At 39.8% G+C, this 12,322-nt stretch overlaps 1 protein-coding gene across 1 annotated transcript in view; it reads left to right on the top strand.

Annotated features, from left to right (window-relative positions):
* pola1 (polymerase (DNA directed), alpha 1) overlaps window positions 1–12,322 on the top strand; it is a 73,591-nt gene extending 61,269 nt beyond the window's left edge. Inside the window, 1 exon segment of the mRNA XM_067435230.1 lies at window positions 11,384–12,322. Within this exon segment, the coding sequence (XP_067291331.1) occupies window positions 11,384–11,526 (143 nt within the window). The 3' untranslated portion in view covers window positions 11,527–12,322.

Raw genomic sequence — 12,322 nt, 5'->3', positions numbered from 1 at the left:
AGATGACCACTCAGAACGTGGAGCAGGCCGAGGAGAGAGTGTTTCGGGGGGCGGGGGCCTAACATGATTATAGACTTGGCTTCTCTGGGAAATTTTATTTCTTTACTTTTTCTCGGCTGTTGTTTCTGCGAGTAATTGTGGCCAATCTGCGGCGTTCTGTCAGCCACACTGCCCATCACTGCAGCCGGGGCTCTAATTCCTGAAGGAGTGATTTTAACTCCCTAGCCCTGATTTTCACCAGGCGGAATGAGAGGTGACGTTACTCCTCCTGTCCTCCTCTTTTCTTTTCTTTTTTTCTTTGCAATTGTTCTCAGAAATCATTTGTTTATTTTTCTATTTATTATTTTTGGTTTCTTTTTGCCTTTAGTTTATCTCATTTATCATGCTATATAACATATACGTGCAGCTCCGCCATGTACACGTTTATATTGTGGGATTAGTGGAAGACATCACACATGGCTTTGAAGTATAGCCTTGAAATGGTTATCTCCCCTCTCACTATAATACTACACATTACTGTATTATAGACCACAGGGTTTACAGGGGTCTAGGGGTGAAATTACAGGGCTGCATGGCTTGTACTTGCTTTTACCTGGTCCAGTTTCTTATTTAGACCCTGGGATGTAACTCTGCTATTTTATAGGGGTTCTGAATTTACTGTCTCGCACTTGACAACTGTGCTGTTACAGCATCAGTGTATTTTCATACTGTAGATTTAGCTACAAGCTATGTGGCTATTCCATTAATGCTAGCTTCCCCTGAATGTGTAAAATAGTTGGAAACTTTTGCCTTGGTTATCCTAAACCAGTAAGTGATGAGCTGCTTTTAGACTAGCTCCTTACTGACTGGTGCAAAAATTTGTATACAATACAATTACTTACCTGTGTATATACATTTATGTATATGAGTATTGTTTATTTCATATTTAATTTATTATAATTTCATTATTTTACTTTTTGCTTTTTTGATGTAGCTGCAGTAACCTGGTGGCTTTCTCTGTAATTTATAATGTGTGACCCGTGCTGGCAAAAGGAGTAAGAATGTGTGAGCTTTTGAGTGAAAAAGTGAAAAAGTTATCTTTTGAGGTTTTCACAAAAATAAGTTCATTAAGCCCTCATCTAGCATTCCCAATGCTCCAAATAGCAACTAAAAGTATCTTTATTTGTTTGTTTTCTGAGAGGAGTACTTTTGCTTTGTCCATGAAAACGATCTTACTCACGCTGACTGACAGATCCGGTACGTGCACACACTAACAAACAAACAAATGGAAACAAGAATGTTCAAACTGTGAACAGGTATATTCTATGGCAGATTGTTTTATTTTAGTAATGTTTAAATGGTTTAAATAGTTAGGACAAAGACAACGCCTCAGGCAACGTGCAATCCCAATATGCATACATGGACAGAATTATAGTATTTCAAAATATCTCTCATGGCGAGTGCTTATTCAAATATTATCTGTTATGTCTTATGCGAATATTTGGTTAAATGTTGGGGAAAAACATCTGATGTATAATATTAATTTAGATCTGTGCAGCACAAAAGGTCTTAATACACAGGCTGTCTGTTTCATTAATGTTAACCAAACAATTGTGATATCATGGAGGAAAAAAAGTTTTATATATATATTTTTTTTCCCTATAGATATATAGTTTTGACTGTATAACAGCCAGTATGCTCCACATGGAGATCTGATCTCACCACTGAGTCTGTGGTGAGATCAGTTTACAGTTCCTGTGAAGTTTTTCTTCAAGGAAACCTACCTTGAAGAAAAACTATATGCAATTGTACCTAGGACCAAAGCTGTTTTAAACACAAAGGGTGGTCACACCAAACATTAATTTGATTTAGTTTATAAAAGTTAATTGATAAATAAAATCTATTTCCGACATAATTTTTGAAAGCATCTTCACTTCACAGCACTTTTACACAAAACTTAAAACTTATCTCAGTACTATAGCTTTGCAGGCAGGTTTTTTCAAGCATCTTGTAGATGTTGCCGCAGTTCTTCATTTAGTGTACATCATTTTATATATACGTAATATGTGGTACAATATAGATTGTTTCAAAGCAGCTTTAGAGTGATTATCAGGAAAATGATTCAGTGATGCTAAAAGAGTTATCAAACAGATTCACATCTGAGGCGTATCATTGAATGGTCAAATGGTAAAATGAAAATAACCATAACAGGACAATAAACCACACAATGGTTGGGAAGGTTGTGTTTGTAGATCTTTCTAGAAGCTTATTATGTTCCACAACCAAAGTGTGGTTTTTTTTTCGATGCATTTGCACCGATTACCAGAGCACAGCGAACAAAGGTAGAGGGTTGAGCTGTGGTCTGCCGGTGTTGACGGCGATGGAAATGCTCAGGAGCGAGAGGAATAAAGTACAGTTCAGAAAACTTTTAGCTGCCCTCTTCACACACACACATACACACACGCCTTCTCGTAATTTACCAACCACCTCCTCCTCACACCATGAGACATTTAGTGTCGTATCTGCCAGATTTTCTGTCTGTCTCTGATGACGGAGGAATTGCTTTTAAAGTGGGCATTATGCCAGACCAGCAGCACAATAGAAAAACCAATCTTCCCCCTATTCTGTCTGCTCCGCTGTTATTGTGGAGCTTTAGATAACTGGAGACGTACGTTGCTGGTAGATTGAGCAAGAGAGAGCTGTTTCTGCTGGACGCCAAGGCTGGAGGTTAGAAGTCTCCAGCTGTCTTCGGCCGCAGCCGCTGGAAGCCGTGTGAACAATGAGAGAGGGTGAATAAACCTTTTGGTCAGTCTGGGAAGTTAAGCCCGAAGAGGTGTTAAAATTACATGCTGCCTTGATGGAGTTTGTTTAGTCAGGCTGCAATGTTTCATCTTTGCCAGGGGTGGTGCTGTGGTTTGGGTCTGGTGGGATGCATTGCAGGGCTGTGATGGAGGAGGGCCGTGGTGAATTCATCCCTCTGTTGCTTGATGGTGAAATTGCTGGTCAGTGCTTTATCCATTTGCAGTCTTTTCCTCACTAGATTACCTGATTCCTTCAGAGAGGAAAGACTGATGGAAATTGGCGTCCCAACCCCCCTTCACACAAATACACACTTGCACACACTCTCTCACTTACACACACACACACGCAGAGAGAGAGGGAGAGAGAGAGAGAGAGAGAGAGAGAGAGAGAGAGAGAGAGAGAGAGAACAAAGTAAAGGGCTTTCTCTCAAGTATCTATATCTAAGGAAATCACTAGAAAATGCCAATTCCTTTGGCCGTAAACTGTCCCCTTGCCACTGAATGTCTGATTCACTCCATTGGACACGCTCTAACTCCTGATTCAACTGATCATTTTTATCTCCGTAATGTTTATGGTTTAGTTGTTGAAAGATCACTAACACTAACTGTTAGTGGGTGGTGTAGATTAGGCAGCAAGTGAACATTTTGTCTTGAAAGTTGATGTGTTAGAATCAGGAAAAATGGACAAGCTTAAGGGGGGGGGGGGGGGGTGAAATGCTGTTTTCATGCATACTCAGCTTTTTACACTGTTAAAGACTTGGATTCCCATCCTAAACATAGACAAAGTTTCAAAAACTAAGTTGGATGTTTGATGGAGTATTTCTGTGTCAAAAACAACTTCTCCCAAGTTTCGGAGAGTTTTTTTCGGGTATGGGTTGGCTTGACGTCGACAGAGCGGAAGGTCCTTGTATGGGCCGTAGGGGCTCTTCTCCCACAAGGTCCAACATAAACCTAGCGTTCTCACAAAGCGTGCTTCGTCATTCAAATGCGCTAACGGTTACTCCATTGTTGTTCTATGTATAACGTTACACTAGTCTGACGTGCAAAACCGCTTTGCTTGCTACTGCTGAGGTTTAGTCGCATAACGTTACAATAGTCCATAAACCAAATCATGTCCTCATAAACTGCGAGTAAAGACACACAAATGTTGACAGGCCACTAAATACAGTACATACCACAGAGACGGACGTCCTGCTGTTGTTGCTTCTCCTGTTCAATTTATTTCAGCCTCCGGATCTGATTCTGGGTCATATATGTATTAGTTGAATCTGATTGATAGCCATGGTTTATTTAGGGTAGCGTTTTCTTCTCCACGCTTGAGGACGTCATCTCTTTGTCTGTGCTCGTCATTCTTTAGCTCCGCCCATTCGATACGCCTCCAGGCGCTTGGTTTTTTCGGAAAGACTCGGTACAGCCCATATTTCTTTTATAAATATAAAAAAACTGTTAAATAAAAAAACAAAGTAAACAAGTAAATCTTTCCTTCTTGTACTTTACATGAAAGAGCAAAAATGAAAATGAACAGGACTTTTCTATAATTTTGACGCCCTAAGTGAAATCCTTATTGGTGCCCCCATTCAAATTTTAAAAAGCAACATTGATACTACTGGTATTAATTAATAATGACATGCATACATACATATCAAACTATATTTGTATATATTTGCTAATAAGGATTAAAATGAATAATACCATTGTGTAGCCAGATGCCTGTATAGCCTATAGGCATATACACTCACCTAATGGATTATTAGGAACACCATACTAATACTGTGCTTGACCCCCTTTCGCCTTCAGAACTGCCTTAATTCTACGTGCCATTGATTCAATAAGGTGCTGAAAGCATTCTTTAGAAATGTTGGCCCATATTGATAGGCTAGCATCTTGCAGTTGATGGAGATTTGCGGGATGCACATCCAGGGCATGAAGCTCCCGTTCCACCACATCCCAAAGATGCTCTATTGCAGGGCTATTCAAATCTTATCCTGGAGGGCCAATGCGCTGCAGAGTTTAGCTCTAACCCTCATCAAACACACCTGAACATGCTAATCAAACACTCAACAGGTGAGTGTGTTTGATCAGGGTTGGAGCTAAACTCTGCAGCGCATTGGCCCTCCAGGGTAAGATTTAAATAGCCCTGCTCTATTGTGTTGAGATCTGGTGACTGTGGGGGCCATTTTAGTACAGTGAACTCATTGTCATGTTCAAGAAACCAAGGGGCCTAAAGTGTGCCAAGAAAACATCCCCCACACCATTACACCACCACCAGCAGCCTGCACAGTCATAACAAGGCATGATGGATCTATGTTTTCATTCTGTTTACGCCAAATTCTGACTCTACCATCTGAATGTCTCAACTGAAATCGAGACTCATCAGACCAGGCAACATTTTTCCAGTCTTCAACTGTCCAATTTTGGTGAGCTTGTGCCAATTGTAGCCTCTTTTTCCTCTTTGTAGTGGGGATGAGTGGTACCCGGTGGGGTCTTCTGCTGTTGTAGCTCATCTGCCTCAAGGTTGTGCGTGTTGCTTTGCTGCTTACCTCGGTTGTAACGAGTGGTTATTTCAGTCAAAGTTGCTCTTCTATCAGCTTGAATCAGTCGGCCCATTCTCCTCTGACCTCTAGCATCAACAAGGCATTTTCGCCCACAGGACTGCCACATGCTGGATGTTTTTCCCTTTTCACACCATTCTTTGCAAACCTTAGAAATGGTTGTGTGAGAAAATCCCAGTAACGGAGCAGATTGTGAAATACTCAGACCGGCCGGTCTGGCACCAACAACCATGCCACACTCAAAATTGCTTATCACCATACTTTCCCATTCTGACATTCAGTTTGGAGTTCAGGAGATTGTCTTGACCAGGACCACACCTCTAAATGCATTGTGTGAGTGTGAGTGAGAATATAGTATTTATATATATATATATATATATATATATATATATATATATATATATATATATATATATATATATATATATATATATATATATATATACACACACACATACATACTGTACTGTAAAAAAAAATGTTGGTTTATCTTAAAAAAGTAAGTAACCTGGTTGCCTTAAAGGGGCGGTGAAACACTCAGTTTCAGTCAATCTCATGTTAATCTTGAGTACCTATAGAGTAGTATTGCATCCTTCATATCTCCGAAAAGTCTTTAGTTTTATTATATTTATAAAAGAAATATGGGCTGTACCGAGTCTTTCCGGAAAAAACCGAGCGCCTGGAGGCGTATCGTGTGGGCGGAGCTAAAGAGTGACAAGTGCGCAAAGCGGTGACGTCATCAAGCGTAGAGAAACTCATGGCTATCAATCTCAGCTAATAGATATATGATCCAGAATCATTCGGAGGCTGAAATAAGTTGAACAGGAGAAACAGCAACAGCAGGACGTCCATCTCTGTGGTATGTACTGTATTTAGTGGCCTGTCAACATTTGTGTCTTTACTCGCAGTTTATGAGGACATGATTCGGTTTATGGACTATTGTATGGGACTAAACCTTAGCAGTAGCAAGCTAAACGGTTTTGCACGTCAGACTAGTGTAATGTTATAGATAGAACAACAATAGAGTAACCGTTAGTGCATTTGAATGACGAATCACGCGATCGTGTCGTTTACTGATGTTTACTCACGCGACGAGCCAACAGCAAAGACATTTGAAGCAGTTTTACTCACCGGCTGCTTCCAAAGCAGGACCGAACCTTTATCACTGGGACCGCTCCGTCAAAAACACACTTCTTTGGTATGATTTGGTAAAGTCCAGACAGCAGTGAACGGTGGAGAGCCACTTTTGCGATGCGACTGAAGCGATGTTGTGAAGCTTCCCGTCATTTCTGCGTTCAAATCTGTTCAAATGCAGCGCTGCCTTCCCGGAATGCTGTACTGATGCGTTGAAGTCACCCACAGGAATAAAGTGGAGCGCGGCGCCTGGATCGACTGGATCTGCATCTGAGCGAGTGTTTCCGGGCGTGCATTTCCTCTCTCGCTCTAGTCTCGAGCGCGCACGCACCCTACCGGGAGAAGAGCCCGTACGGCCCATACAAGGACCTTCCGATCTATTAACGTCAACCCGAGCCATACTCGAAAAAAACTCTCCGAAACTTGTGAGAAAACGGAGGGAGTATTTTTAACACAGAAATACTCCATCAAACGTCCAACATTAGTTTTTGAAACGTTGTCTATGTTTAGGATGGGAATCCGAGTCTTTAACAGTGTAAAAAGCTCAGTATGCATGAAACAGCATTTCACTATATACAACTTTTGATTTAAAGGTGTCATTAACTGGCCAAACACCTGAAACTTGCACACACCAGCGCCGTATTGAGTTTTGAGCTTGAATGGACAAAAAGAAAATGGGATATGTCAGATCAGTGTCTCATGCAGCAGCTCTTAAAGTGACAGTAGCATCATAAGCCTGCTGCTGTCTGTGATTAATGTTAATCAAAGAAAATAACTCACTGCTTTTGATTGAATAACATTTGTAACTTTTAATAAGGATTCATCTAAATTTATTTTATCATTTATGCAGTGAAGGACTTTTGAACTGTTTAATCAATTTCTGTATATTTGCTACCTGTTACTCCTTACATGGGTCAAAAACAATGAAAACAATAACAATTTTGTGCTTTGTTAGCAGGAGAAACCCCAATTGTTTAACCCTGATCTATTGAATGGCATAAGTAAATGTGACATTTATTACAATGGGTTTATGTGAAGATTGTTTAAAGTTCACTTAAATTAAGTTTTTTTTTTAAAGCCTTATGTTTAAATTGATAGCTTTCAATTGTACTGTAATGAATGGCTATCATTCATGTCTAAAATTGAGAAGAAAAATTAATTTCATAGAGACATCAGTAGCAGTATTGATACTTAGGTCTTTCATATAGATGTAATTTAAACAAATATTTAAATACTGCCTTATGTTGTTTCTACATTGATTTAGAAATTCAATGTGAAATTATTGCTATTTAAAAGACATAAACTATAAATAATATATAACATCATTCATAGGTTTATTTTTTACACTCACACACACACCTGTGTATATGTATATAAAAATATATAATTTAAAAATCTACTGCTGCTACATAAACTTAATTTATTTAAATTCAACTTTATGTCTATTATATAATAATAAAGTATTGCTTTTGTAGTATTGATAGTATCGCTTGTAGATATTATTACAATTAAAGGTAGCCATTAACTTTTTATCTAATTAGTGCGTGTGTGCGCGTGCGTGTGTGTGCGTGTGTGTGTTGAACAGAGATGCTTGAGCCTCTGCTAATATCAGAACAGCCTTTATAAATTGCAGCAAATAAATATTTAAAAAATTCCCTTTAGAAATCACACAATTTCAAATTTGATAAATGCCTCAAGTAAATTAAACAGCGTTATACATATTAACTGTACTATATGACATTATGATATTAATAAAATGTAATGTGTTAACCTTCTATTTTGGGCTAATTCTAATATAATGTACAATACATCTACAGACCCACCGGAGTCTCCAACCTTCTGTCAGTAAAAATGAATCAAAAACTCTTGTCTGACTCCCTTGATCCTCCTGTCCAACCACCTTCACCGGCATTTGCAATGGCTCCACCAGCGGATTATATCACACACATGAATTGTGTCTGCATGCAGCATGCGTGGGGTGCTTTTTCTTTGTGTATATCGGCGCGTACGCGTGTTAGAAATGAGACATTTAGAGCCTGATCTACATGTAAACCACAGTCCTCCGCCTGATTGCAGCTACTGAGTTAAATGTGGAGGCAATTTCATGCACGGCAGGAGTCCTTCCATAATAAAACAGTTTTTTCTGCAGTTTTGAAAAAATTAGATATCCCATATCAATGACTTCCAAATCATGTTGAACTCTGATTTCATTCTTTTCATGAAGAGCAATTCATAACGTCTTTTAGGCAAGCCCTTTTGCTCCCTCCTTTCCATTTCCTCCCCTCTCTCCCGCTCTGCATCCGTCGCTCTCAGTATCTCTTACTCTTTCTAATTCGCTCTCCCTCTCTGCCTTGTCTCCTCTTAAGTGTGGGCAGTGTGATTATGTTCAGGCAGTAATGTAATTTCACTGCATTGATAAAATAGAAATTGTCCTTTATCTGTGTACTGATAGTGCTCAATTTGCAGGCGAGCTCCTCGGCAACCTCTTCAGGGCACGACGCGCGTGCCCTCCCCCAGCCCTCCTCCCCCACGCTCTGCCTGCCTTGAGCTGCTGGAAATCCGCGGGTGCGATTGTCAAATCAATTATTCATTCTGTGCAATTACACTCGCACAAAGAACTTTTCTCTGCTCGGAATGATGATTAAATTAAAAGCTATTCCAGCTGCCTGATAACATCTAATAGAATATTCATAAGCAGCCCAAATGGAATGTATGATCCCCATTAACTTCATCATGCTCACTTAATTACATGCTTGTTATTGTATTTACACCTTGTTAGAGCACATGGAAGCTGATACACTCTCTCTCCCTCCGGACTATCTTCTCCGTCCTGTCGCACCCGCCTTCTTTCTTTTATCACTCTGTATTCCTCTCTTTCTTCTTCTGTCTGCTCACCTCTTTTTCTCACGTCTTCCCTCACTATCTCGTCACATCTTTTCTCCCTCTTAAAAATGCTATTTATTTTAAATGCGACCCCTGCCGGGCCGGGAGGGAACGCGAGGTCTCTGACAACCTCTGTGGCTTTTAGGTTTCTTTTATACATTCTGCACACAGTGATTGAGGGAAAAGAATGAAGAAGAGGAGAGGAGAAAGAGGGAAAGAGAAAAAAAATTATTTTCTCCCACCTTTCAAAAATGATGACATGATTGCTTTCCCTTGATCATGCATCATCATCTTTCTTCAGCCCCCCCCTTTTTTTCTTTCTTTCCTCAGGTAAATAGTCCCCCTCTCTCTATTCCATGTTCCAGCATTCTGTTTTCTTTCACCGTCTCTATCTTCTGCTGGAGGTAAAAATGCAAGTGATAATGGTAACTGGCTCTGCAGATGGTGCATTTGGAATACTATTCTCCTTTTTGATGTTCAGGTTTGGCCATTTTCTGCGCTTGACCTTTCCCTATGGGGCAAATCTGTAACTCTGTTTCTACTGCACCTGCTAATGGAGATGGACTGTGATTGAGACCTAGACCACCAGTTGGATGTTCCACAACATTTAGGGGCACGTATTCAATCGTCTTTCAAGCATAAACCCGTTTTGTGTTAATAAACAATACAGGGTCATATGAATTTCAGTCTGGGCATTTACATAATCTCAAGGAACAGCCATATAAATGCTGATATTGGCTGGATCTCCTCTTCTCAAAGCAAAGACTTGCTTTTAACAAAAGTCTTTGGTAAAAGGCTTTTGATTTAGTCTGTGATTCTCATTCAGTCCTGCTAGCCTGCCAGTGACTCCTATCGTCTCTATGGTATTGAAGGCCCTCCTGATGGGATAAATGACCTTGGATATCGACCCGATTGCATGACCCCGCGGACCCCTGGCAGAAGAGTCTATTTAGCTTCTGCAGACACCTAGCCCCTCTCGCCAGCGCTCTACCTTCAAACTGCCTGGATAGCCGGTTCCTTATCGATTCTCAAAGACTTACATTTGAAATGATACTTGATAGACCTCTCCAAGCACATGTCTGTGAGCGTAGTTCGATATTATGACTGATATTTTTTTCTTTTCGGATCAGTTTTGACTCGTTATGGGTCCACTCCAGCCCTGTCTGCTGCAGTGGGGTTTTTTTGGGTTGTTTTTGGTAAAAGAAAGAATTATATTTGTGACCAAATGTATGTTTGGGACATGTCTTGTGTAGTGATTTTATTTGAATGTGTTTAGTATTATCCAAACTCTGTTTTTGTGTCTTTATGGTAGAGTTTTACTATTTATTTATTTTTCTTTACTTTCTGAAGTATGGCTGTATTATACCATGCTCACCACCCAAACTTTAACTGTGACCTCATAAAAACATAATTGAAGCTTAACTCATTCCCCGCCAAACACATACTTTTTTGTGTTTACAGTGTTGTTATATGCTAGGGGGAACTATGATATATCTTCTGAAAGAGTACAGATTCTCCAGATCAAAACACGTGAAGAAGCAGCAGACACCAGTGATATATGTAATCATATGCATATGTAAAATAACACGATTACCAGCATTCAATAGCATATAAATCAAAACTGCCTAATGTTCCCCTATGAAATGTCGACCCAGGATGTGCTACAGGACTGTGCAAGCATTAAGGGGTGTTGATGAACTTAATCTTTTCTATGTTTTGATCATCATTTTGAATCCGGTCCAGTTCCGGTTTTTGCTCAAAATGTTGCCTTTATGAAACTTACCCACATTCAAGTGTTGATAAAAAATGAATGCAGTATATTATATTGAAATATTTTATTTATTTGATTATTTAAATAATTATTTTTATTGATCCATTTCAATCATGAGCATTATTATACATTATAAATGGATCTTTATGCTTTGAAAATATATAGATGCCTTTTATATTTTAGGGAAGGGGTCATGATATTTGGGGCTCCCTGGCATCAAAAAGTTTGGTGATTTTAAATGTGTTATTTGTTTATCTTCTCAGTGAGATTCAAGATTGGTTGGAAAGAAGAAAAGGAAGTGTACAAAATGCTGAAGGATGTAACAGACAACGTCCTTGCCACCAGTGGATACTCTGAGGTCAACCTCGCCAAACTTTTCCAGGCCTTTATAGCCCTCAAGTACTGACCAACTATCCCGAAGCAGTCCTGGGTAATCGGATATGGCATAATATTTATGCCTTTCTGCCCACCATCAGAAGCCTTACAATGTTATTATTTTCATTTTTTATTTCCTGTCTGCTGTAAATACACCATGTGATTTTGTAATCTATTCTATTTTCTAGCTCACTTGCTTTACATTTGTAATCTCTTACAGCGTTTTTGTGGTTGGCGGCTTAGGCGTGAATTAAGGTCAAAGGTGACGAGCTCACAGTCAATCTGCATGTAATCACCAAACCTTTCCATGTTTGAGCACCTGTCTCTCGCTCTAATCTGTGTTCTTGTGTCCCATCCCATTTAGCCTTTGTCCAGGTCTAATCGATGATGAATCTGTGGTAAAATGGCCATGATAAGGGGCTAAAGACACTCTCAACACAACCCAGCCCCCCACTCCCCTGGTAGCACCACACACACTGGGTTTTTAGAGATAACAATCAGGGGTAATGACAGGCAAGTTCATGGGGGGGGGGCTTGTAGCAGTTTGAAGGGGTCTTAGTTCAGTAATGACTTCTCTACTACCCCCTTCATCTTTAACAGCACAGCAATTAGCCAATGATACAGAGGTAGCCAGTGATTTCTGGAGTTTCGAACGATTGAACTTATGTTTGAACTGCTCTCAGCTGGTATGTTGTGAATTTATTGCTTCGCGTCGTTCGGTCTGCGCCTGGCGGCTTATGTTGCGTGTTTTTGAATGCTCATTGAAAGTGTCTTAGGATTCTTAATTGTTTTTAATACGGAAACGTCAATAAAAGCTTTTCATAACA

The sequence above is a fragment of the Pseudorasbora parva genome, chromosome 24 (assembly GCF_024679245.1).
Source record: "Pseudorasbora parva isolate DD20220531a chromosome 24, ASM2467924v1, whole genome shotgun sequence".
NCBI classification, from domain to species: Eukaryota; Metazoa; Chordata; class Actinopteri; order Cypriniformes; family Gobionidae; genus Pseudorasbora; species Pseudorasbora parva.
Note: the sequence above shows the minus strand (reverse complement) of the source record. Positions and strands in the feature narration are given on the sequence as shown.